The sequence below is a fragment of the Cyprinodon tularosa genome, unplaced genomic scaffold, assembly GCF_016077235.1.
Source record: "Cyprinodon tularosa strain WSP-4 unplaced genomic scaffold, ASM1607723v1 ctg106, whole genome shotgun sequence".
Classification (NCBI taxonomy): Eukaryota; Metazoa; Chordata; class Actinopteri; order Cyprinodontiformes; family Cyprinodontidae; genus Cyprinodon; species Cyprinodon tularosa.
The window spans coordinates 1,266,873-1,294,518 of NW_024037849.1; the positions used below are offsets into that span (position 1 = coordinate 1,266,873).

At 38.1% G+C, this 27,646-nt stretch overlaps 1 protein-coding gene across 4 annotated transcripts; it reads left to right on the plus strand.

Annotated features, from left to right (window-relative positions):
- Nucleotides 1-27,646, plus strand: ptbp1b (polypyrimidine tract binding protein 1b). Of its 4 annotated transcripts, none has more exons than XM_038286809.1 (15): nucleotides 1-98; nucleotides 6,354-6,387; nucleotides 13,790-13,850; nucleotides 13,972-14,144; nucleotides 15,697-15,843; nucleotides 15,917-16,045; nucleotides 17,538-17,648; nucleotides 17,742-17,910; nucleotides 18,178-18,255; nucleotides 18,547-18,689; nucleotides 19,222-19,255; nucleotides 21,460-21,552; nucleotides 21,844-22,060; nucleotides 22,543-22,620; nucleotides 23,852-27,646. In XM_038286809.1, the coding sequence occupies exons 1-15, from the start codon at nucleotides 31-33 to the stop codon at nucleotides 23,982-23,984; spliced, it is 1,668 nt and encodes a 555-aa protein (XP_038142737.1). In that variant the 5' UTR covers nucleotides 1-30; the 3' UTR covers nucleotides 23,985-27,646. The 4 variants fall into 4 exon arrangements, with proteins under 4 accessions (XP_038142737.1, XP_038142754.1, XP_038142762.1 ...); XM_038286826.1 differs by having other exon boundaries at nucleotides 18,565-18,689; XM_038286816.1 differs by having other exon boundaries at nucleotides 32-98; nucleotides 6,357-6,387.

A 27,646-nucleotide genomic window follows, 5' to 3' on the forward strand; every position in this document is an offset into this window, starting at 1 on the left:
GCCATTTTGTCGGTCGATACTTGTTTCTGGATGGGGGAATCCTGTTGGCCGCTGGCTGGAACCTGTTGCTTCGTAGTTCCGTGTTGTGCAATGGACGGGTGAGTTATCACATCGACTTCACTACTCCTGCATATGTAGTTTTCTGTGTCTTTTACTTCAGTTTTTGACCAAATACACAAACATCTTAAAATATTTTGTAGTTTTCTAAACAGCATCGGGCACTTGAGTAATGAAGATAAGCTGTCGGGGAAGTTTGTGCTAGTCTAAAAACAGGAAACGAAGCTACGTTAGCCGCTTTGCTAGCCTCACAACGGGCCATTATCTGTGGGAAGAAGTCTCTTAACAGGAACTGGTCGTAAAATGTCATTTTATTTCCGTGGAGAAACGAGCTTCACAGTCCATTCAACCGTCCGGTTTAATGTCTGATAAATAATCAATTGGATGGAAGAGTCTGTAACTTCTAGCTCATCTCTACGGTAACGGTGTGTCTCACGCCCACTGCTGCTGTTATGTCACTTTGAGGAAGTGAAAAGTCAAATAAAAAGCAACTTACTCGAGTTATGTCAAAGCCGAATTAGAGAGCTATTTCTAGTATTTATTATTCCAGCGAAACGGTTAATGTAAGTTACTTTTTTTGCTTTCAAAAACGAATAAGCAGCTTAACTATTGCGATTTAAACATGAAGTTTTGTGAAGAGGCTCATTTTGTAAACGGAAGCAATTTATGTTTTTGAAACTACAACCATTTGGTTGGTTTCGTCTTTCTTCGTTTCTTTCTTTTTTTGCTTGCTAAATGGTTAGGTTTATTTGGTGTTAATTATTTAATTCAAGCAACAAGATTATGTGCCATGGGCTGTAATAATTAACTGAATATACTGACTATCTAGTTGGTGTAAATAATTAAAGTCAGACTCGGTTAGTATTAAATGTGAGGTTTTAAGCATTGTAAGGCCTTTTGACTCAATTATGACAAACTATTAAAAATATTTTCAGAACTAGTCTCATTTTCATCAGATAATTTTGGCTGAAAAATATATTTATACGTGATGAAACTAGTCATATTTTCAGTGTTCTGTAAATGTGTTAAGATTAAACTTAAGTTTAATCTAAGATTATTTTAACCCCTTGAAACCTCCAAGGTAATTCTAGAGTTATAGTATAATTGGAGTGCTTACTCATTAAATACTTATTAGAATAGTACATTACAAACGTTGACATATGAGGGGTTTTCACGTAAACACATTTAGTGACATTTCTATGCAGAATTATGCATGTTGTTGACATAAAATAAGACATTTGGTGTAAGCAAAAATTTTACCTTTAATCTTCATATTCCCTGATACTTCTTGAATGGAGCAAATCATGCCTTTTTACATCTCTAACTTTACCAGTGTTGTATTTGCTGAAGTTGTTTTTTCACTAATTACAAGGTCCACTTGTTTGACTACATTGGCCTTTGTATTGAACTGTTAATAAATTTGGAAATATTTACCATTTTGAAAAAAAAACAGTTGTCTGTTGGGTTTGATTGAGCATAGGCAAAGGTGTTTCAGGGTGGTTGGATCTCTTTTAGAAACCTAAAATCTAATATTTTGCTTCATCAGGGGCACGCATCTATACCAATGGCAAGAATCTTCATAAATATCTGTCTGATTGTTTCTCGCCTTTGGAGAACTAGTCTTTCTCTTACCGGCATGCTTGCTGTTTGTGAAAGGTTTAGTAAATCTTTAGTGTGCAATAGTCATATCATAAGCATTAAGGGTGGAATAACTGTTTCCTAATATGGTCAAAGTTGTATAAATATAAAATTGTAATGCTCATATCAGTATTTACAAATTCCAGTAGTGTCCGATCAGTTCACCACTGCTGTAGATCTATTATTCACAAATTGAACCTGCATCAGTTTGCTACGGAAACTTTATATTCTTCCAATTAAAGCCATTTTCAAAGGAATGTTATTTTCTATTGCTTAAACCCTGTTTGAGATTAGTTTTAGCTCATCATAACAGCTTTCATGTTGTATGACCAGTCCACTGTGTTGAATACTAAAAAAGATCCCTTAAAGTGCAATCAGGCGACTTCTATGATCCTTGTGAATATTTGTGCTTCGTCAGGACTCATGCATGCCCTGCAGGCTCTTCCTCCCTCCAGTTTTATGCTTCGTCTTTGTGTCAGCTTTAGCTCGACCAGCCGGTTTTTACTCATCTTGGGTAACTCCCTCAGCATTTCTCTAAAAGTTTACACACCTTTGATAAAATACTTGTGTTTGGGATGCTGAAAAATAAGAACATGGTGGATATTTTCAAAAAATGTACTGCCATTAATATCACATTCTTCCTGTACAAAAGCAACATAAAATGTAAAGTTGCAGTGACCTGGATGTTTGCACACCCTTATGCTAATAATTAAAACTGCTTCTGATTCATTGTTGGCATTCAGCCTTATCATGCCTATGATTGGAATCTCTTACATCTGTTCATTTGCATCCAACATTTAAAACTAAGCAAAGATTTCACAATGGCATCCAACTGTGTTATAAGAGCCAGTTAGCAGAAAGTTTCACTCTAAAGGTCTCTACTAAATGGATAAAGACCAACAACTGGTTTCTGAAGCTGGAAGCATGGATTTTGGCTAAATACTGATTCTTTTCTATTTATAAATGTCTGCTGTGTGGACTAAGGAATAGAGTTGTAAAATAGAAGCCATATTCCTACTGGAATCTTCTAAAACCTAACTTGTAACTTGATGTCACAGCTATTGTGTTCTTTTTAACATCTTTATGGAGCATGACTTTCCCAGTCAACGGCTTTGACAGCCTTACCTGAACCAACAAATTTAACAATATGTTTTCTAATTATATTAACTCAAATAATCTAACAGCTCCATATACTTTAGTAAAATGTTTCAGTGTGAAAAAAAAACAGCAAATATGGGAACAAATATGAGCCACTTCAGATCTGGGTAAGTTTCAACCTACCATCAGAAACCTTTTTGCTTGATTTAGATAGTTAACAGGGACAAAACTGCTGCCATGACAAACACATTTACCATCTCTGGTGACACAAATAACTGTTTATTTGCATATTACAATTCCCTACTGTATAAATCCTTTATTGACAGGAAGATTTTTTTTTACAAAACTGTTGGAGCTGCTTCATATAGAGTCGTAGATTTCATTTTATAACAGAGTTAATATTTTTTTATCCATTAGCCTTTTAATCAGTTACACTTGTATGCAAATTCCACCTATTTTAAGTATATGTAGTAAAATTTGATCTAAATTCTCCTAAACTAGTATTAGCTTTTAAAGCCCTCTTTGCAGCAGGTTAAATACATGTCACACTGTTGAACAAAAAAATAACATAGAAGGAAAAATAGCAGGCAACGGAAATTACCTTGTCTCTACGCTACCTCTCCTCCATTTACTAAATTGTAAAAAAAGAAAAAAAAAAGAATGACCGGCTGACTTTTGGCAGAGAAATGCTTGTTTACTCTCTCTAGTTTACAAAAAGATGAGAACTAAAATACTTAGGTGGTGTTTAGTTTCCATTTCAAACTGGCATAGCAGGACCAGAGGCTGCAAAAACAACAACGAAGGTCCAGTTCAACTATAGATGTAGCTATAGACACACCAGATGGAAAACGTAGAGAAAAGTCAGTGAGTCTCTCAAACATCAGCTTGTGTAAGTGTTTAAAACTTACCATCAATGTCAGATGTTTCTATTTAACAACCATTTACATAGTTAAAGGAATAGTACACCCAAAACATGATTAGCCTTCATTTTCTACTCACCCCCATGCTGAACAACACTCTGGAGTACTTTTTTGATATCTCAAATGCATCTGGAGATCTGGGAGGCTTCTTGCTGTCTGCTGACATTCAAATAATGGAGGTCTATGGTGACCGAGACAGAAAGGTCCATAAAAGTCCACAAAAAACGTGTCAATATTCCTCCATACTGCTCGTCCAATGTATTCCAAGTGTCCTGAGTGGGTAGCATCCAGAATTTACTCGAAACAAAGTAATTTAGAATGTTTTTAGAGCATAAACAGTAGTGTATAGGATTTCCTGAAAGCGCGCTCACGACGCTACGGAAGCCGGCAGACCAAACCAGCGCATTCAGCTCGGCAAAGAACTCATGCTCTTCCTCAACACTGAAGTCCTCAGATATTTTTCTTTCTATGTTTCTTTCTTTGCACAGGTAAACAGCACATTTCTTCTTCTACGCTTGCATTATTGGAAGAGCAGACGCTGAATGCGCACTTTCATCTGGTTTGATCTGCCGGCTTCCGTAGCGTCGTGAGCGCGCTTGTGCGCGCTTTCAGGAAATCCTATACACTACTGTTTATGCTCTAAAAACATTCTAAATGACTTTGTTTCTAGTAAATTCTGGATGCTACCCACTCAGGACACTTGGAATACATTGGACGAGCAGTATGGAGGAATATTGACACGTTTTTTGTGGACTTTTATGGACCTTTCTGTCTCGGTCACCATAGACCTCCATTATTTGAATGTCAGCAGACAGCAAGAAGCCTCCCAGATCTCCAGATGCATTTGAGATATCAAAAAAGTACTCCAGAGTGTTGTTCAGCATGGGGGTGAGTAGAAAATGAAGGCTAATCATGTTTTGGGTGTACTATTCCTTTAACTATGTAAATGGTTGTTAAATAGAAACATCTGACATTGATGGTAAGTTTTAAACACTTACACAAGCTGATGTTTGAGAGACTCACTGACTTTTCTCTACGTTTTCCATCTGGTGTGTCTATAGCTACATCTATAGTTGAACTGGACCTTCGTTGTTGTTTTTGCAGCCTCTGGTCCTGCTATGCCAGTTTGAAATGGAAACTAAACACCACCTAAGTATTTTAGTTCTCATCTTTTTGTAAACTAGACAGAGTAAACAAGCATTTCTCTGCCAAAAGTCAGCCGGTCATTCTTTTTTTTTTCTTTTTTTACAATTTAGTAAATGGAGGAGAGGTAGCGTAGAGACAAGGTAATTTCCGTTGCCTGCTATTTTTCCTTCTATGTTATTTTTTTGTTCAACAGTGTGACATTTATTTTAGTGTTGTTCAGCATGGGGGTGAGTAGAAAATGAAGGCTAATCATGTTTTGGGTGTACTATTCCTTTAAAGTCATGAGAATTTAATGCTTTTTGTTTGGTTGAATCTATAAATGAATCTTTAAATGAGAGCCAGCTTCTGCAGCTTCTACGTTCCTACCCTCATCTATGGTCATGAACTCTGGGTCATGACCGAAAGAACGAGATCGCGGATACAAGCGGCCGAAATGGGTTTCCTCCGTAGTGTGGCAGGGCTCTCCCTTAGAGATAGGGTGAGAAGCTCGGTCATCCGGGAGGGACTCGGAGTAGAGCCGCTGCTCCTCCACGTCGAGAGGAGCCAGTTGAGGTGGCTTGGGCATCTGTTTAGGATGCCTCCTGGACGCCTCCCTGGTGAGGTGTTCCGGGCACGTCCCACCGGGGGGAGGCCTCGGGGAAGACCCAGGACACGCTGGAGAGACTTTGTTTCTCGGCTGGCCTGGGAACGCCTTGGGGTTCCTCCTGAGGGGCTAGAAGAAGTGGCTGGGGAGAGGGAAGTCTGGGCCTCCCTTCTTTAGCTGCTGCCCCCGCGACCCGACCCCGGATAAGCGGAGGAAGATGGATGGATGGATGGATGGATGGATGAATCTATAAATGATAGTATCATCTACATAGGTGATGATCTTTTGCTTGGTTCCCCGAAAGCTTGGATAAATCCAGTTCTGATTTTGGTAAAATGAACAGTTTTCTGCCCAGAACAAATAGAAAAACAGGTTTATTTCAGTTTGAGTTAAATAAATCCCAGTGAAATCTGATTGATTTTATCAATGCACTTATACTTTGATATTTTTGTTATGTAATGCAGCCAATCTACTGAGACAATATCTATAAGTTTAGTCTAAAACACATGGTAAATCGCACTCATGGTTCTGGAGAGGCCGTTGTATCACTTCTGAGCCAGGCGGCAGGGGTATTGTTTCATTATAATGGGGTCTTTACGATAAATTGATGAGTGCTTCTGATAAATTAAACCACAGCAGTTCTACAACGTATTGGTCCTGATAAAGGACACCATGGAGTCCTGTTGATGGGATCCCCAGAAGGTCGTGGATTTTGGGTCTAACAGCTGCAGCCCTGCTTTGTGTGAACCTCCCTGCTCCGCTGGGCTCCTGTCTCCCTGCCTCTCCCTTTACAGCATCTCTATAACCTTGTTAATTTTCTTCCTGTTTTTGTTTGTTTTGGGGGATTTTTTTGTGTTGATTTTTTTTTTCTTTCTCCCTGCTGCTTCTAACATGCTTTCTTCTCTTTTCAGCAGTGTCCACCACGATATAACAGTTGGTACTAAGGTAGGCACCTCTGCTTCTTTCTCCCGTTTTCCTTTCCTCAGCCCTGGTTTGTTGCTTTGTTTGCTGTTGTGATCGTCACTGGTTTCTGACCGAACGGAAACCCTGCCATCTGGAAACAACTCTGGATTCTTAGTATAATTAATGTGGCAGCTGCCTGGGCTTTAAAATCACATTCCAGCAAAAGATTGAGGATTAATCTCATTATTTAGTATGGCTAAAGAAACAGAGCGTTGCTTTTAAACATTTAAGCTCCCTCAGAATCGATGATCACACCTCCTTCCTTCTCACTCAGTCAGATTATTAAACTCAGGTCTTTGATAACAAAACAAAACAGAGATCCAGTTCTAATTTAGTCAGATTTTTGCGGCTCTGCAAACAAAGTGTGATGCATGTGATCTTGCAGTGCATTGTTGGATGCTGTCGCCGTTGCCGTGGGCATCAGCTTTTGTTTAGATGGCTAATTTGAATGTTGTGCTGTTAGAGATAGAGACGGCAAGTGCTTAAAAAATGGACCATAAAAAAGGAGAACTATTATAATTGATCCATGTTAGCGAGCGTGATAGCCGGATAAAGCATTTCCATGGCCTGCTACATGTCGAGATGAGTATCGTATTTCTCCGTTCAGTCTTAAATGTATAGTGGAGGATGTTCTTTTTTCCGGGTGGTTTATCAGAACAAATGGTCCTCCTAATTGCCAATAATTCTGGTGATATGTTTACATAAGGCCATCCTACATGCTCATCCCTATTTTCACTTACCGGTAGTGATTCTGACATAGTGGAAAATTGCAAATCTTCTTTTGGAAAGTAAACTTTTATGAGCGATGCAAATGGCAACTTTTAAAGAAAGCGTGCACAAAGAGAAATGGGGTGTGCAGCTCTTGCACGTGTTTAATAGGAGTTTCCTCTCTGCAGTGGTTATAGGGTTGTGCATGTACCGTGGGCAGGTCTTTTCAAAAATTAAAGAAAACCCTCCACTATACCTTTAGGTCAAGACTGGCATGTCTCAAGTCTTCTACAAGTCCTCATGGCTTCAAATTCATGTTCTAATGGACAATCATTTCAGATAAAGAAGTTGTCAGGTATGTGACTCCAGTGTGGTCCCAACCCAAATCTGATGATCGATGCAGCTAGCTTCACTACAACTGAAACCTGTTCTTGAGAACTTGGTTATTTAATAGTCTGGAATAAAAAAAATGTGTTGTTTGATGGCAGACAGCGATCTCAAGCTTGAAGACTAAGCCTTTGTGTTATTTACTGAAAGCTTGGTTCTCATGTTTTTAATTGAAGAGCAGATGTTTTCCATGAAAAATAATTTTTGCTATTCAGCAGCTTCTTGCTGTTTTTGATTTTAGACTAACTAATTTCTAGGTTTTATTCAGTGTAGGTGTCCACATGGAAAGTTTTTTTTAGTCCAACCTGGAACCTCTTGGGTGTGGTTTGTTCACTTATTAGGAAAATATAAAATAATTGAACTTTATTGATATCACATTGGAGCAATTTGCCTCTACATTTAACTCATCATTTGGGAAGCAGTGGGCTGCCACTCTGCGGTGCCCAGGGAGCAGTGTGGGGTTAAGGGTTTTGCACAGGGAGCCAGAGCGGAGGCCGTGGGGATCGAACCGGGTACTTGAAACCATCTAAAAGCACAAGCGCACTGCTCGAACCACTGGGCCGTGACCCCCCCTTATATATATCTATTTCTTTTCTTAATAGTTTCCATCTGGTCAGCTGAAAATCAATTAAAGGTAATCTAATTGTAATAAAAGTCAATGAAACTCGGGAAACTCAACTTTCCTGATGAATGATTTAGGAACAGCCTAATATACATCATTCACCTTTATATAATCTCATATGTTTTGTTTCTTCTGATGAGTGCAGGTAAAGGTTTGTGAACGGCAATCTGAATTTTGTCATAGGAATCCAGTAATTATAAATTGTTAAACTGAAAGATATGTGTTGAGGGATTTACAGCAGACGATCTGCTAAAAAACAAGTTGTTGTTTCATGACGTTGTTTTATTTTAGACAATGCCAATGGATCCGATCACATGAGACTTTAATAGAATGCTCTGTTTAAAGTAAGAAAATACTTGCATTTGTAATTATTCCTGCCCTGTGTCTCATAGCCCTCCTTTACGATAAATTCCTGCAGTGCTTAGTGTGAAAGTTTTAAATATTTGGGTATGCAGCTCTGCTGGGAAGCTGTACCACTTTAACCAGAAATTTCACAATAAATAGTTTCTGTATAAAATGGCGGTATGGTGAACATTTCTGCAATATGTTGAGCTGCAGGGTTGCTCTGTTTTCTGTTGGTGTACATAAGGTTTAGAAACCACTTCAAAGCTCCACAGCTGTCTTGTAGCCAGTGGTTAGATGTGACAGTCATATTTTACTTACTTTTTACATGACGTAAAACACAAAGCTGACAAAGTGAAAATAAAAGATCAGAAATGTTTCTTGCACATTTTTTAAAATAAGGTTTTACTTAGTTCACAAATCTCTTGAATCCTTTAGATTTTAGCTGGTTTTATTTTTCTGTGTTTAATAGGCTGCGTTTTTTTTTTAGTGACAGCATTGTTGGTGCGTAACCAACAATGTTCACACCTGAAGTCTGCTGAGACTTTGCTCACATTCCTTGGCGGTAATCAGTGAATATCTGGCAGCAGAACAGTAGAAACACCTTCAAGTTTCAGGATAAAAACTCATTTCTGAGGCCAAACCACATGAATGCAGAGGAGTGACTGGGATCAGAGAGCAGGAAGTGATGGGATGAGTGGGGGAGGTGTCCTTTGGTGATAGCAGCTCTCCTGTTTCCTCCTCCGGCCTTGGGCGAGTAATCTGAGGCCTTGCAGACTACTTACACCAGGTTAGAGAGGCACTTTGGGCTCAGGAACCGCCTTGGATGATCCTTGGAAAAATACAGAGAAGCTCCGGGTTTGAATAACAGTTTTCCCAGATTCTCACTGCGAGTGAATGTGAAGAGTGATCCATTTCTGTTGCGTATTCCCAAAAATCGAATGTTGGGTAGAAAAAAGTCAGTAAACAAAAAAAAATAAAATTCATGTGTTTAGAGTGTGTGATTTGGCCATGAAAATATTGCGTATTAATTAAATAAGTCATTTAAATAGGTCTGCACCTTATCAGGAATTAATATCTGAACAGTTTGTCTCCATACTGAACATAACCTTTTCAAGTTTTTATCTATTTTTCTGGCCAAGGATAATTTAAAACTGATTTTCTTTGGTTTCTCTCAATTATCCAAAACATTTAAACCTGGAATGCAGAATAAATTGGATGCTCTTAAGACAGATCCTCAGCCTTAAAGGGGCCACACTTTTCACCTTTAAAGTCTGTTCAATACAGCTGCCTCAACATTTTTTAACATTAGTTAACATGCAGAATTTAATGAAACCATCAAACCAGTCAGATTTCTGCAGAGAAGAGATACATTAATCATCCCAAACATGAAGAGTCTCATAGGGTTGCCAGCTGGTAAAGCTTTTTCACAAACCTAGTTTTAAAATCCAAAATGGCAGCCAGAAAAAAAATTATTAACTGTTTGCTTCACTGAAAATTTGTCACAAAAATCATAAACTTTTCATCATTTGGTATCCTGCTGTTAACGATGATCATTTATTCTCTTTTAATGACTTGAGTAGAATTGTTTTCAGTTCCTATTGCTTTCTGACCCTAAACCAGAACAGAACTTTTAATCTCTAACATGAATCCTGCGATCTATATTTATTCTTGACCCCAAGATGTCAGCCATCTTTTTGTGCACTGGACTGACTACGTCCTCCATGGTATCATCAGGCTGCATGCATTTATTCTGCAGCAGCAACTTCTCTGTTTAGCGGCAGCATGAAGTCAACATGTCTCCGTCTCTTCTCTCTGCTGTAAATCAGTAACACCTGGCATCTCCTCTGTTCATTGGACATGTCGCTGCTAGCATCAGCTTGTGTTATACCGACTTTTTTATCCACATGTTTGCTCAATGATGGCATTCAGTAAATGTGAGTTTTCATAAACTTGTTTCACCTCAGGGCTCTGAGAAACGAACAAAGCAATGCCTTTTGGTTGAGTGTCTGGTCTCAACGACAACCTGATATTAACCAGCAGAATGAAAGCTCAGGTGGAAAAGAATATATTTAATTATTGAGATGTTCTAAATAAAACAACTGACACAAGACATATTGTTTATGTCCTAAACCAGATCGGAAGTTTTATGGAGTATTTATTCAAATGTTAGATTGGCTGTGGGGAAAGGAAATCTCTTAGAGGACAAATGTGTCATTTAATCGTTGCTGCAGAAGAACCCCAGCAGGGAGGCCAGGGGATGGCTTAGTTAGGTTCATTGCTACTGTCTGTTTAACTTAATCCTGACTTTCTACAGTAAAATTGTTCTAAAATAGACTATTCTGAAAATTAAATATTTCTTCAGTAATTATTGGTAACCTTCGGTAAACTGGGCAGTTTATCGTGTAAAAACTTACATTTGATAACTAACTCTTTTAAAAGGTAGAAGACTCTAGGGGAGCACAGAAACAGAAACAAGTTGAATGTCTCAGCAAAGGACTCTTTTGGTGTTTGATCCCTTAGCCCCAGAAATGGTTGTTCTATGTGGAAGTATTCGTAAATGGGACAATTTTATATTGATCTACAAACACTTCTTCAGATTTAATTGGCTCGGCTGGATTGGGATCAGCTCTGTTAGATGAGGAGTTTCGGTCTTTTCATACTGATGAGCTTCCAGTTTCTCACCTGTATTGCTGAGTGATGAAATAAAAAGGGCTGAATTAAAGGGCTCCTTTAGATTTGATTTAAGCCTGTAGATATTTGTTGACGCTGAGGTCAAGGAACCGTTTCGATACTTTGGATATGCAAACACGGAGACAAAAATAGTTCAGTAATATTCTAGCTTCTCTGCACTGACAGTCAGCTGTTTCCTTGTCATGCTGCTGGGTCCATATCCGTATCAGCTTAAACATCTCACTGCGGAGACGAGCTGCATGCGCTCTGCAGCATCACCTTTATTAGGGCTGTGGTTCCTCTGCTGTTAGTCATTTCATGCCTGGAGGGCCGTTTGTTGCTGCTTGGAGCTGTGGCTCTTTTGTCTCCAAGGGCAGCCTGGGGGCAGGGTCCAGCCGTGACTCGGCATCTGTCAGATGAGCTGGCGATACGAGGGGTCAGCAGAGGGAAGGGCTCAGGTTTCTACTGCTTTATTATTCATGGGAGGATTGGTAAGAAGATCCAAGCAGCTTGGTGCAAAAAAAAAAAAAAAAATTAGGTTTCTCCAAATTGAAATGATGACAGCAGCTAAACTGGACTTTGAAAGTAGAAAAATGTAATGTAACAGTCATGGTTCATCTTTTTTATTTTCTACTTGGCAACTACATTAGTTTTATCTTTTAAAAAGTCTTGTTCAGTAATGGTTCTTCAGACTTTATTAATGTCTGTTAAACTTTTTCCTTTGGCGTCTGGTTCTTCTACTTCACCGTGTTGGACCTTTGGGTTTCTGTGTGTGTTTTCTGCTGTGTAAATGGAGCCTCTCCAGCTTTTTTTATTCACCAGGATGACCATTGAGTACATGTACTTTTTCTTTGCTTGCTGATATTTTTCTTAAATCAATTCTATCAGCTTCACATACTTTACAGATATTAAGGTTTAAAAGGCAACAGTGTAATTTGAAAATATTCTCATCTTTTATTACTAAATGTTATCAAAGACTCTTTGTATAAAACAGTGGAAATGATATAATATATGGTATATAGGTTAGAACTGGGTAGATTAAAGGTGTGGTTGAATGTTTCTGACAGTAGAATATATAAACTGTAGTCTGTGTGATTTTTTTTTTTTACTTATTTTTATTTATCTTATTATTATTATTTTTTTTTTATTATTATTTATTTATTTTATTTTTACTTTTTTGTATTTATAAGGTCAGTACATCTCTGCAGTACAAGTGCAATAATCCAAGTCAACTACTGTTTAGTCTGAATAATTTTTACTTATTTATATGGTCAGTACATCTCAGCAATACAAGTAAAATAACCAAAGTCCGCTAATGTGTAGTCTTCCCTTTGCTCTACTGTGCAGTTATTTTTATATCTAAGGGAAATGTTTCAGGACAGTACAACTTTTTTTCTTTTTTGATGCTTTTTTGTACTAGGTACTCTCTTTTTATATTGTCTATGGTATTTTTTATCTTTAATGGCATCTTGCTTTAACTCTTTGTACCCTATATAAGCTACTGGAATCAAAATTTCTCTGAAGGAGTAATCCCAAGGGATACTGTAAATAAAGTTAAATCTAAGGCTTAACAGATTTCTTTCTTTTCTTTCCTCCTAAATGTTAAAAGTTATTGAAGTTATCTTCAAAAAATGCAAAGATCAGAAGTTAATTCTCTTTGTAACTGTAGATATTAAGGACTGTTTTTGTTGGTACATGCTTGGTCTGCTCCGCACTCTAGACCATAAAAGCCTTAGTTTTAAGGTGGGAACTCTTGATATTCTTAAAAGTTGATAGAAGCAGTTGTGTATTGTGTGTGAAAGTTGTATTTAATTGCTGAACATACATGTAACAAAGCAACTGGATGGATTTGCAGTTTAAAATAAACCTTTCTGTGTCACCTAAGGCTTAAGCAGACTTTTATGGTTGGACTTTAATTGTTAGACTGCAAAGAATGTTCTGCTTAGCTCCAAAAATCAGGTCTAGATGTTGCAGCAGGAGATTGGGAGAGTTCGGTTAGTTTACTAAAGGAGGCGTTGCCTGTTTGTCAACATCTGTTCTTAATTGAGCTCCTCAACTAAAGAATTTACCCCCCGGGCTGCTGCTGGAGGAGGGAGTTTCAGAACAGGTTCTGGTTCTGCAGCCTGCAGGTGATGATAGGGTGACGTTGCACGTTTGGAGTCTGTGTTGTGCCAGCTTAGTTTTTTAAATTTATATAAAAAAGGTTTAGACCTGTGAGAGATGTTGCTTCATGGGTGCTGTCTGCTGATAGTGGGGTATGACTGCATCACTACATGCTGTGAATAGACGGCACTCCTTTAACCAGCAATGGTTTTAGATTTCTAAAACGTAATTTGATTTCAATCAATGAGTGAAACAGAGAAAGGTTAATTTATTTATTTGAGAAACAAAACTGGGTTTATTTGGGCCTTTCCAACAAATACTGTGGTAACAAAAGTAGAAACGATCATTTTGTTTCTAATAAATTAGGATAATGTAATCATGGGTTCCTACTTGCAACAGAGATATGAAAATGCCCTCTTTATTGAACATATGGTTTTCCCAGTCTTTTGATCAAAAATATCTTATTTCTCTTTCCTTTATTTCACACTATAATCTAGCCATAATATGTTGTGTTTGACCTTAAACATAATTCATTTTCTTTTTTCCCAGAGAGGATCTGACGAGCTATTCTCCAGCGTCTCCAACGGCCCGTATATCATGAGCACCACAGGTCAGTAAATGAAAGCTTAAAGCCTGACTTTTTATGCTGCCTCTGCAGCAGTTGGGGGATATAATTGACCTCAACAGTTTCTTTCTTTGTCTTAAACCATTTTGATGTCTTACTTCTGCAGCAAATGGCAACGATAGCAAGAAGTTCAAAGGTGACATAAGAGGTCCCACTCAGCCATCGCGGGTCATCCACATTCGCAAGCTTCCTGGCGACATCACAGAGGCCGAGGTGATCAGCCTTGGCCTGCCTTTCGGGGACGTCACCAACCTGCTGATGCTGAAAGCCAAAAACCAGGTAAAGTTTTAACCTTCCTCAGTGTGCTTTGTTTCCTCAGGACGAGGTTTCTACAGGATCGCTCTGGCAGAGGGATTCCTGAAAAGCCAGCAGTTCCATGCAGACTGCCTCATTTCCTGAGATCATTTTTACCTGTTAATGGTTTTATTTTTATTTTTCCCCTGCTTATCCCATATCTTAATCTTAATCCCCTAATTAAGATCAATCTTATTTCGTTTGTATGTTTTTGGTTTCTTCATATTGGCAAATGACAATAACATTTCCCCTTAAAATAGCCGCGCATGGGGGAGGTGGTAGCAGCTACGCACAGGTGCAGGAATGATGCCTCATTTTCTTGGTTAGACAATAAAAAAAACTGTCTGACCATCAGCTGCTTTGGCTTGAATCATTCTTCACCTGAACACCCCATCCAAACCTTCAAAGGTTTCTCTCTCTGTCCGCAGTAGGGCATTGGCATCACACTGAGTGTGTGTCTGAGTTAACGGGGAGATGTTGCACTGAATTGAGCCCAGATGCCATAAAGAAATGAACCTATTGTCCTAATTTCAGTGTAGCAGTGATAATTTTCAATGCATTTTCCCGCTATGCGGGAACTCTGCTGTTGACATCATGGGATCAGCAGACTTTAGCTAGATTTGAATCTCAATCTCTTTATTTCTATGAAACTGTGTATGAATTTGTCCTGAGAGAATGGTTTATTGGTGGCCTTCAAGTTCTGGAACACAGCAAATGACCAAATGAAAAGTCTGCATCAAACTCATGAATGATGCAAGATTCATAAAATACAAACATAAAACAAATGCAACAGAAAGCACTGGAAAAGCAAACTGCTGCAATTGCAAAAATCAGACGGAAAGAAAAGGAAGAGACAATTTATTAAAAGCACCAGTTATATAAAAAGCTGCCAACTAGCTCTTCAAAATGGAAGTGTGCTACAAGGCCAGAGGGAGTCAAGCAGGGAGAGAGGGAGTGTAACAATATTTATCCATATAAACTCTAGTGACCTTCAGTGCTCTGTAGGTTCACTTTTTTTTGTCTCAACCTGCTGTAGATGGAAACTAACAGCTTTTTTTGTTGTCGGGGGAAATTACACCAAAATGGCAAAAGTGGGAAGTGTTGAAAAATCGCAAAAACTAGAACCTCCTCAAAATTTATGATGCCTTTGATTGATTATAGTTTTTTTTTTAATCATATACAGTTTAAAAGCACAGTTGATTTACATGTTACCTGTACCCATGAATTAAAGAGGGACAATAGTTGTATTCAACAGATTTTTATCCGCATAAGCTATTTACAGCCTGGAATGCTCGCTGGATCTGGGAATTAGAAAGCTGATAAACAAATGAAAATGAGTTGAACAAGATTAGGGGTACCTCTAATTTAAATCTCAACAATGTCAAAAACAGATGCTACAAAAATTAGGATTGTAAAGTTGTAAATCAATACTTTAGCTGGATGAAAAATGTAAACAGTTAATTTAAAGCAGAATGACATTCTTTAAATATTTTCTCGGCAGAAAAGTTGAACTGTTTGTCCCAATCTGTCCCCTCAGGCCTTCTTGGAGATGAATTCAGAGGAAGCGGCTCAGAACATGGTGGGTTATTACTCCACTGTGATGCCCGTCGTCAGACACCAACCAGTCTACGTTCAGTTCTCCAACCACAAGGAGTTAAAAACTGACAACTCTCCCAACCAGGAGGTAACTCTTTGACCCACACATACTTGTATCTTGGCTTCTATCGGCCCCTGTTCAACTGCTCTGTCTCTGTCAGAGGGCCCAGGCAGCTCTAAGGGCCCTCAGCTCCTCCCACGTGGAGACGCCCATGGTAGCTCCAAGCACGGTGCTGAGGGTGGTGGTGGAGAACCTGCTGTATCCAGTGACTTTGGATGCACTTTGCCAGGTAAGAAGACATTCACAGAAGCAGCAGTGTAATAGATTAATCCTATTATACTTATATAACATTAAGTATTATTATTCAAAATTAGTTGAACGGGCAAGAGATTTTTTTTAGGGGTGGGGACCAAAGGTCACCAATCAATCACGGGGAACTAAGGGACAGCACAGCCAAGCATACATCCACACACCTAAGGACAGGGACAAAAAAACTGAACTGTGTTTGCAGACTATGAGTGGAGCTGGTGTGCCTGAAGATGGATATCTAAAACATACTAATGGGAAAATATAATGGAGGGGAAATGTAATTCTTGGCTCCAAACTGTTTATTATTAGGATTGTTGGCTGAAAACTAAATTAGTTGGTATTTTCCACCAAAGTGGTTCCATTGGTAAACTATTGCTTACTTTGCAGCAATGAAAGACCAACCCAGTACCACCAGTAGCCAAAAGCAGACTCATCAGCGCATCTAAACATTGTAGGGACAATGTTTACATTCAGAGTTTAATCTAGTTTATGACAGATTCATTTTAAAACCAAAGAATAGAAATGGTAAAAAAAAAAAAACAGAATTCCAACATTAATGAACTTATGAGTAACTGTGACATTTATCTTCCTTGAGTTTATTTTGAAATCTTTTTCACAGCACTTAAGTAGTTGAATGTGCTGCTGTTGGTCTGTTTATCACCAGATGGATTATAAAATCTCTCTCTAAAACTGTCTGTTTGTTGTTGTGCTGCTGGTGTGAATCACGGATCAGTTTATCATGATGGTGATCTGTTTAAAAGAGAGTTAATAAATGAAGCAGCTGCTTGCAGTGAAACTGGATTTAAAAAACTTACTGTCTCCATGCACAGGAATGCTTTTCAAAATCAAAAGTTTGTAACTTCTCTTAATTGAGGATTGAGATTTCCCCACGATTACCTTCTGATTGAGCTGGAAGCCACGCCTCCTACAGTCGAATGCACACTTAGCTCAAGCAGCCTCTGTTTATAGAGTATGACTGCACTGACCTAGCATTAAAGAAAAATTCCAGTCATATATGTTTGTCCTCTAAATGTTAAGCTGTAAATGCAAATTTTCACATTGTAAACCAAATTGTCTGACCAGCATCACCTCATGGTGTGCATTCTTTGATTCTCTGTGTAAAAACAGTTTGTATTTACAGATACAAAGCAGAGATCTATATGTAAAACTCTTTCAATCTCACTAACTTTGCAGTAAAGTTCGGCTTGCAAATGCAAATATTCAGATGTTGCTCTATTGTGGTGCAGTAGAGGAAGATTAGTGCATGTATAGGACGGTGTGACGGTATTGGACCAGTTAACAACTGGTTCTCCTGTGCTGAATCACGGTCACTTGAAACACAAATGGCAGCACAATGGAAATAAGCATCTTTTCTTAATTTTGGCTCAGTTTTATTTGTCCAGCGATATTAACTCTTCCGCTCACACTGTCCCCCTGACTCTGCTCTTTATCTGCTCCTGTTTGACGTTCAGATCTTCTCAAAGTTCGGCACTGTGCTGAGGATCATCATTTTCACCAAGAACAATCAGTTCCAGGCCCTGCTGCAGTATTCAGACGGATCATCTGCCCAGGCAGCCAAACTGGTGAGCAGCAGTTGGTAACTTTACATCTCAGAGTTTCTGTTACTTTCATTGGACAGAGTCCTGATGGGGGACATTGGTGCTCTTGTGCTTCAGTCTCTTGATGGACAAAACATCTACAACGGTTGCTGTACCCTGAGGATTAGTTTCTCCAAACTCACTAGCCTTAACGTCAAATACAATAATGAGAAGAGCCGGGACTTCACCAGGCCAGAGCTGCCATCTGGAGACAGCTTGGAGCATCCTGCCATGGCTGCAGGGTTTGGTAAGGACTCCCCCTTCACCCCATAACATACGAGCATTAGAGAAGCAACTTCAGGTTGACCTGAAAGGTCATGTTTATTGAAGACATCTTCAGGAATTAAGGTTTAAATGGGTAAAAAAAAAATTGCTGAAAAGAATAGAAGAAAACGATGTTAAGATAATTCAGAAGATGTCTGCATCTTCCTTTATCTCCATGACAACAGAAAGCAATGCTGTATTAATAGGCTGTGTGGTTATTGGTAAAAACTAAGCTTTTTCTTCTCGGTAGCTCCAGGAATCATCTCGGCTTCACCGTACCCCGGAGCAACTCACGCTTTTACTCCAACTTTTACAATCCAGCCAGCAGGTGAGTCCCACCTGAAGGGAAGCTGCGGCCAATGGAAGACCATTGTTACAGCTGTTGTATTCCAGTCTGATCTGTATTTAAGTCTGGGTGAATGCTTCACTGGTTTAACTTGGCAGAGTCAAATGCTAACCCTAACCTAAAAAAAGCATTTTTAATTTAACTAGTTAGTTTTAGTGAAGCTGACAGAATAAACACACAATTTTGATCTATAGTTTATGTATTTTTAGTGTTTGAATCAGGTATTTTTGTGCAGTTTTAGTTTGTTTTTTTTATTCCTTCCACCTCTCTCAGTGTCCTCCCACTATCCAGGCCTGACAGTCCCTGCTCTTCCTGGAGGGCTGGCCTCTCTGACCCTCCCCACTGCTGCCAGGCTGGGATTCCCCACCTTCCCTGCAGGACACTCGGTCCTGTTAGTCAGCAACCTGAACCCTGAGGTGAGCCGTCTGCTCCGTGTGAAGCCTTCACTGAAGAGCACCACAGTTATTTTACACCCAAAATTGCATGCAAATGGAATCCATATATTTCATCAGAATAACCAAAATGGTAAAAAAAAACTATTCAATGCAGCAATTCTGCAGCCCATCTGAACTAAAATTGATCCATCCCCAGATTGTTGCCGCTAAAACACAAACACAGCCATTTCCCCTAAGGTTTTGCTCTCTGATGTTTTTATTGTTTCGCCATGTGACTTCCTATCATGAAATCATCCTCCATACCCCTCTTCCCCCTACAGCTGCAGAAAATGCACACCTGTTCAGTCATGTTTAAAATGATCTTATTTTGACATTATCTAACCCCTCCTCTCCAAAGGTAATTTATCCTTCTGATTGACCCCTCACCTGTCTTTTTTTTTTTCTCTTCCCCTTTTAATTTGTTGCCATGGAAACGCCTCGGACCCTCCACCTGTCCTGCCCTCCCACCTTTACCTGTCCTGTCCCTCCGCTGCCTTCTCTGCTGTCTTTAAAGAGAGTTACGCCCCACTGCCTCTTTATTCTCTTCGGTATGTTGTCACTAGCTTCTTATTTTGAATTATCAGTACCTCCGGGATGTTCTGGATTTTTTTTTCTTTGTTTTTGAGATTTTATTACTTTTTTCTTGATTCGTGATAAATGAGTGTCTGCTTGTTTTGTTCGATCTTTTGTGTTGATTTGAGTTTATTTACGATACGTGGAGCTTTGTCTCAGACGTTTGCTTAATCAAAAAATTCAAAGATGACACATTCTCACAAAACTGTTACTTTGAGCTTGGTGTGAAATTTGATGTTTCCTTACAAAACATTACAAAATTTAAAAAAAACTACAAAAACATAGTAGAACATCTTGATTAAAAAGACAAAAACAAATGGACAGAATAGAGAAGTGATGAGAATTTTTAATTATTTGTAAAAATTTGTCTGCAATTTAAACTTAAACTTTGGTGCTCCTGTCTCTTTTTTGCATTTAACACTGGTTTATTCATTCATTTAGAGATGTTTTACTCATATCTCTTACCATAAATAGGTTATAGCCAATAAAAATGTTCTCATTTATCCCTTGGTTTGCACATTTTATATAAAAAAAAAAAAAAAAACAGCAAAAAAACTCCAACTCTCAGTAATGTCCATCAACATTGGACCTTAATGTTTAGCAGAAGTCTGGAAAAACATTAGAAACAATGAAAGCATTAAATAAAAAAACCCAACCAACTTTCAGATGGAAAAACATTATCTACTGCACAAAAGCTAGGTATTATTATCATTCCTCTATGCAGTTTTTCTTTATTCCTCCCTTGCTGTGCAACACCACACACTGCTGCTCCAGCAGCAGTTTGTATGCTTTGCTTATTGAATATCCTGATAAGCTAAGATGCTGATATTATCATGTTGGCTATCAAAAGCCAGCAAACCGACCATTTGCTGTGCTAAATATAAATGAAACGGTAGCATATGGTAACTTTCTAACTTCATTTCTACCAACGATGTATAAGCTGTTACCATCATTAACCAAACCCAAACTCTTAACCTTAGCAATGCTTTTACTTTGAGAACTATATGAGCTTTATTTTGAACGTGTTATTTTAATTACTTTTGGAGGCTGTTTTAAGAATGTGATGTTTAAAATGTTTGTTTACTATCAGTAAACTTTATTCTAAGTCCATCTCACTGACTGATTCTGGTTTTGGGGGGATAGCTAAAAATTTCTAGTAAGAATCTAACACCCATATGACTGAGTTGTAAGTCTGCTCTCCTGCTAAACTTAAGTTATTTTAGCTCATTATAGAAAAAAAAAAAAATAATGAAGTCTGATCATAATAAAAATGTAGTAGTTAAAATACTAATTTAATTAAATGTAATGGAAAAACATATGAATAATTAAAGTAGTAAGAATATATAGAAATCATCGTAAACTTACTGTGTCTTTTTATTCTACATCCTTTTTATTGTAGTCTTTTGGATAGTAAATGTCAGTGAGTGAGTGACCTAATGTTTAAATAAAATTACTGAACTAGAACCTACACATAATGTATAGTTTCATGTATTTTCTACTCTGGTTTTCCGATCAGCAAATTTTATGGTGCCAAAAAAAAAAAAAAATTTAGATTTCCTTCCGAAAGGGCTTCTGCTGCTATCCGACATTAAGAAAATACTCATGTTTTCAAACCACCTGTTTGGATCTTATGCAAACTCTGAAGAGCTGCACGTATTGTGTGTTTTTATTTCAGTTCACTGAGCCTCTGTTTAAGTTTGCATGCAGGGTTTTTCTTTCAGTTTGCATGTCCTCAGTGCTGAAGCAGCTGCGCTTGGTTTTGTTTCATCAAACCCCATAATTCAGCATCTAAATGGTGTAATCTGCCATTATTTCCCCCCTCTGACCCTTGTCTTTAATTTCTTAACTTGCATTTCCTGTGAATAATCATTCAGGAATACCTGCCTACAATATGCAAGTGTTCCCATTTAATTATGTCAGCAATGACTACTATTCCTGACCTCCTTCCTAGTTAATGTCATTTCCTAGTTAAAGTAATCCCATCCCCCGTTTAATCTTCCCAGAAGTTGTATCTACCAGTAATATGAAGGGGCAGTGGCTTAGCAGGCTTCATGCAGATCTGCTTCACACACACTTCTTCTAGGGTTTATGGGTGTTGCTCCATGTTTAGAAAATTGTATAGTGGGACTTAAATTAAAGCACTTAATGACATTATTTTTATATTGTGCTGTGTGTCAAGGTGTTTATGGCGATGTGATGAGAGTGAAGATCCTCTTCAACAAGAAGGAAAACGCTCTGGTCCAGATGAGCGACAGTACCCAGGCGCAGCTAGGTAACGTTCTGTCCATGTTCAGTGTGGTCCACGGTGGTGTCTTTATATGTAAAACCACCCCTGACCAGATCTTCATAATAAAAATGTGGTTGAGAAGACTACACAGGATAATCTTTAAAGGTTAGAGATTTTGAAGCAATATTTATAATAGGATTTTCTATCTAAAGCAGATATTCAACAAGTAGATGTTGCTATTATTATTATTGTTATTGGATAAGAAGATAAAAAAAGAAGAAGGGCAGAACATGAAATGAATCCATTCAAGAGTTGACTAAAACCTTTACTTTGCAGCTATGAGCCACCTGAACGGCCAGAGGCTGCACGGAAGTCCTCTTCGGATTACACTTTCCAAACACACCAGTGTCCAGCTTCCTCGTGAAGGCCATGAGGACCAGGGCCTTACCAAAGACTACAGCAACTCCTCCTTACACCGCTTCAAGAAGCCCGGGTCTAAAAACTATTCCAACATCTTTCCACCTTCTGCCACTTTGCACCTTTCCAACATCCCGTACGTCTCTTGAATATGAACATAATCACCTCATGTAGCCTTAAAGGTATAGTGGAGGATTTTTGCAAATTTAGAAAAGACCCGCCCTCTCCTCTTACAACCCCTGTACCCGCTTCCCTAAAGGGAACAGATATTAAACATGTGTGAGAGCATGCACGAGCCCAATTCTCCTAGTGTACGCTATATTTAAACGCTGCTGTTTGAATCACTCATACAAGCTTATTTTGCAAAAGATTTGTAGTTTTTCCTACTATGTCTAACTCACAGCCGGTAAGTGAAAACGGGGATGAGCACGTAGGACGGCCTTACGTAATCATATCACCAGAATGATTGACAATTAGGAGGACCACTTATTTTGATGATCTACCTGTAAAAAGAGCTTCCTCCACTATACTTTTAAACAACTGGAAAAGTAAGATGATATAAAAAAAAACCCGAAAAACTTTATTGCTCCTATATAACTGTTTTGTCTGTGTTTTTAGCCCTTCTGTGGTTGAAGATGACCTAAAGATGCTGTTCTCAAGTTCTGGAGCTGTTGTCAATGCCTTCAAGTTCTTCCAGTAAGTCACTGCCTCTAACTTTAACTTTACTACTACTTCCTAAAAGATACTGATGTGTGAGTTATTGCCTTAAAGCTGAGTGTCTGGAATTTAAATCCCTCAGGTTTGATTATCACACTGGAAAAACTATCTGGAAATAAGTAAAAAAATATCAAATTAATTATGTATTTTTTAACGTTAATATGAGAAGGTAAGGGAGATGGTTTGCCAATGAAATTAGTATTTTACTCTTAAAATAAGATAATTAGATAGAATGCACTTGAAATAAGACGATACAATTGTGTTTTCTTATTTGAAATGTAAAATGTCTTTTTCCATTTGCAAAATGTCTCTTTTACCTCCTCAATCCAAGAACAAATGCACTTATTTTATGAAAAAAATTACTTATCTAGATTTTTATTTTTTGTTGTTGAAGATTTGATCTTCTTTATTATGTATTTGTTGTTTTAAGACTTTATTCCTTATTTTTCTTAATACATTGCTGAAGTCCTTAACCTTTAAGTTTCCTTTGGCCTGCCTTGTAACCATCTTTGATGCAGTACTGTCCTCCTTTCATTTTATTATTATTATTTTTTTTTTTTTTCACCATGACTCGTCCTAAGGTCCTGCTGTCAATGCAAAGTTTTAGACCCAATTCCTTTGTAGTTCAACTTGGTCATCTCATATCAGGGTTCTCCCTGGTGGATCAACAGCAATCAGCTGGTTTTCCTAAGATGGAAAACTTTTAATCAATTTGACTTTATGATCTGGTTGAAATTTCTCTGTAAAGTACCTTGAGATGACATGTGTTGTGAATTGGCGCTATATAAATAAACTGAATTGAATTGAATTGGATGAGAGGGACCATGATGCACAGAGGACTCGGTCTCATTAACATCCCTGTCGAGGTTGCTGATCAGTACCCTTTAAGAGGACTTCAAGGCCCATGTGAGAAACGACTGATACCAGGAGGAGCATGATTTGGGGAATAGTCTCAATTATGCCAGAGTGGTGTGAGATTATTGGTACAATAGTCCTGAAGTACTGTTGTTTTGTTTAGCAGTCACCTTTAGACCTAACACCTCCTCTTTCTGGAGTAGCTTTTCTTTTTTTCCCCAACCCATAAGTCCACCATATTTGAATTTCCCTCAGTGCATCTAATCATTCTAACAAGGTCCTGCCATGTCATGGAAGTCCTGATCATGGATCCTGTTCCATTGCTATAAATTGAAACATTTCTTTTCTTACTCAGGAAGGACCATAAGATGGCTCTGATCCAGATGGGTTCAGTGGAAGAAGCCATCGACTGTCTCATTGCATTCCACAACCACGACCTGGGAGAGAACCACCACCTGCGGGTCTCTTTCTCCAAGTCCTCCATCTGAGCCTCCGTCTCTGCGAGCTGGATCCTGTCCGATGGTGTCCACTACACTCCGATCATTCCAATGCACATCTGCAGAAACCACCGTGAAGTCTGCTGTGATGTTAAATTATTTTGTTATTTTTAACCTTTTAGACTACTCACCTTTAGCAAAGGGTAGGAAGAGTCCATAAATATGACACTTCAGAGCTCCTCTAAAGTTCTTTACTGGTTCTCTAAAATCAGAGAAAAGTCAGTATTCTGAGTTTGAACTGTTTGATACAAGGTCAGAACTGCCTGTTGTAGTCAGAATTTAATGTCCTTTTTTTGGGGGAAGTTGGCATTTTTTCAGCCTCTTTTGCCTTTTGACTTTAGCCCAATGATCAAGGGATCAAAGTCTGCCTTTAAAATGACCATGGGCTCCGACTGAAATGTTAAAAACTTACTTTCTCAGAATGATCACTTTAATCTCTGATTCTTGTTTTCACCTGATAAAGAAATTCAGATTTTTAGGAAGTTTTAGCTCAACCTTCTGACTTTCAGATTTCACTTTGGCATCCATTAGAGATGTCTGCTTTGACCTTAAAAAGATCCTTGTGCCTTATTCCCACCTAAAGACAAAACAAAGCCTCTGAATTGACAAAAGCAGGTTTACAGTTAATTAAGGTTTACTGTTGAGATGTATTACAGATATATTCCTGTTTTTTTTGTGTATTTTATTGGTGTTGTCAGTGCTTTAAGTTAGTGTTTTCTAATGTTGGTAACTGTAGTACCAAACATGTGAACTGAGTGAGTTTTAGCAGCTTCGCTTTAATGTTAGTCTAGATTTAGTTTTTGTCCTTTTTTTTCTCTCTTTTATTTCGAAATATGCAATCATAATATAATCATATATTGTAGCAATATTTTAATAATTCCTTAGCTTTTTATTTTCCTTCTCGTCAGTGATCTCCAGCTGAAGATGAATGTTTTTGGTTTTGTCAGTCGCGTGTCTCTCGGAACGGTTTTTCTTATTTATACATTTGTGATCCACTACAGCTAAAACCAAAAAACAGCCCTTTAGATGCAAACTATTCCACCTGCCTCAGGTTTTTCATTTTAAGGACTGAAAAAAAGAAAAAAAACATAACAAAATGACAATGGTGAGCTGGTTCAGGCTTTCTTGGTGTTTATATTTTCCTGTGAAAACGCTCATGCCTTCAGTGCATTCAGTCCACCGGTGGAGTGCCTTTAACCCAGCGCTGAAGTCAAACATCAGGCATTTCATTTCCCTGATGTTTTACACAAATTTTGAGCCTGAAGATGCTGATTTTCTTTCTTTTTGTCTTAATATTGGGAATTGACAACATTCCTTGGAAGTTTTACCCATTCTCAAAATAATGGGATATTTTGCTGTTCGACGGAGGTGCTTCGTAGAAATAAGCTGCTGAGTTTACTGGTTGTGATGTCTTCGGTGCACCTTGGAAGAGATCAAACTAAAACGGGTGTGGGGGGGGTAAGTTTATCATTAACTGCTGGATGTTTCTGTACTCATCCAGTAGGGCTGCAGTTAAGCACAGTTGACTGACTGATTCAACTTTCCACTCAATCAATTATTAATCATTCTTTATGATCTCTGTCGTCACGTTCTGTCTTTACAAATAAAATCCAGTCAACATTATGTTGATTAATCTCTACCAGGCTACATTCCTGTAAATGTCTGTTGCCACATTCCTTCATTAAACCCCCTTAAAAAAAATTAAACTCACAAAATATGAATTTTTAATTTTATCTGACTTATTAAAAAAAAAAAAAAATGTCATTTTATTTACCATTTTATTTATCCTGTCTCTCATGGAGCTGGGGATGCAAATGTTTGGATCTAATCTCTGTACAGGGTTTTACTTTACTCATTTTATTGTCTTTCTGTTGGAGTTGCAGTAAACGGTGGGCTAGGATGAGCATTGCAGCTTTGCTCACCAGACAAATGAAGTTAATATTCTTCTAATCCCCCTGATATCCAAACATTTGTATTTCTGCAGACCCCACTTCCTTTCAAAACTAACCAATTGCTACTAATTTCCTCAGATTTATTTCTCATCTCAAACCTATTTGTCAAGTAGACCTTAAGACCCTGATGTCACTGCTGATGATAGTGGTGTTAAGCTCATCAAGAGCTCCACTGAGGGCCGCTAAGAACGGGACAATAACCAAGCTGCTTAAAAAAGGAGCTATACAAGACTGAACCATGTCTCAGTGTCACCCAATAAAATTTTAATCTTTGCCAACAGTTAATGTATATTTGTCAAGGAAAGTAGTCCCCTGCATTTAATCCATTATTGATTGGGTAACTTAGGGTGTTGAGTTTAGGGTCTTCCTCAAGACCTCAAGAACACATATGTTTACCACTCCCCCAAAGTAGAAACATTTTTTACTATATTATTATTGGTCTTTTTTTTATTTTCCCCCTCTGTGGTCTTCGTCTCTTCTTCAGATAAATGGATGTTACACGTTGGTTAAAAAGCTCTCAGATTTTAAGGGGGTTTGTTGAAATACAGATATGCAAAAAAGAAAATGATAAAGAAATCCTCATATAACTTCTTGTAAATTTTATTATGCTATGTATGTGGCATGGATGCATTTTCCCCAATCTGATTTTCCAAAATTCCCAAGATCATTCATCTCCGTAGGTCTGATCAGGCTCCACTCACCTCGCCATTGAAATAAATTCAAATAAATGTAATTTTCAGAATCACTTAAGTGGGCAAAAAAAAAAAATATATATATATATTTTAATATATTCAAAATATGCCAGAATTGTTTGGTAATCAGTTGAAACAGAATGAGAATCGTGTTCATAATGATTAAAGAGGATACTGTTCCCAAAACGAGCTTTTTGCTCAGATTTTCTACTCCAGTTGATCTTGTTCCATCTAATGAAATTAAAGAGGAATGAAATTCAAGAAATGAGTGTTATTGGCCTTTATGTTAGCTAACGCAAAAAATTTAACATGATTCTTAAAACTGTTTCCCAGAAAACCCCAAAATACTAAAAGTTACTGATCTGTGGTCAAAGGTGTTTTTGTTTAGTTACTATGCAGTGCTGTAATTCCTTTTAAAAATATGTTGTTGTGTAGGCACTTTAATGTGTTGGGTGGATGGGGGTGGATGGGGTGGGTGCTGTGGGCCACAGGTTGATGGCAGGTCAGAATATTTGTTAAAGTAATCTCACCACCTCCTCTAAAAAAAAATAAACAGAAAACAGATGCTGTTTTCTTTTCTTAGGTGTGTTGACTGCTCTGTCGACAGTTCTGAAAGTTTCTCGCCTCTTGTTGAAACGGACCAATGTAAACACTCCAAATGCTGGACATCAAGTCAATTATTTAGACAAACTGTGAAACCTGTGAAGAAAATTTTCAACTAAAAACGCATCAATCTGTCTGCTTGTACGGTTTCTCCCTTGGTGCACCTGAATGCATCACAAACCTTAAGTTTCCGATGAAGCTAGTGTGTGAGTCCAAAGCGGGACAAACCAAGGGACGGGGATGTCTACTGTACATACATGTTTTATACACAGCTGCCTGAAAGGTTATTGTTAGTTTTATATCCAATGAAACGTGTATATTTTGATTCGAGTGTGCGACCAGTTCTGAGCCTTATATTGTGTCACAAAAAAATAAATAAATCAGTTTGTTTTTTTTAAACATAAAA

What these genes read in the sequence shown, in the direction of transcription:
- ptbp1b (XM_038286809.1), top strand. Translation starts at nt 31, where the DNA reads ATGGGGGAATCCTGTTGGCCGCTGGCTGGAACCTGTTGCTTCGTAGTT. An exon ending in CCGTGTTGTGCAATGGACGG is followed by an intron (nt 99 to 6,353) that starts GTGAGTTATCAC and finishes TTCTCTTTTCAG; the next exon opens with CAGTGTCCACCACGATATAA. An exon ending in TTTTACAATCCAGCCAGCAG is followed by an intron (nt 18,256 to 18,546) that starts GTGAGTCCCACC and finishes CACCTCTCTCAG; the next exon opens with TGTCCTCCCACTATCCAGGC.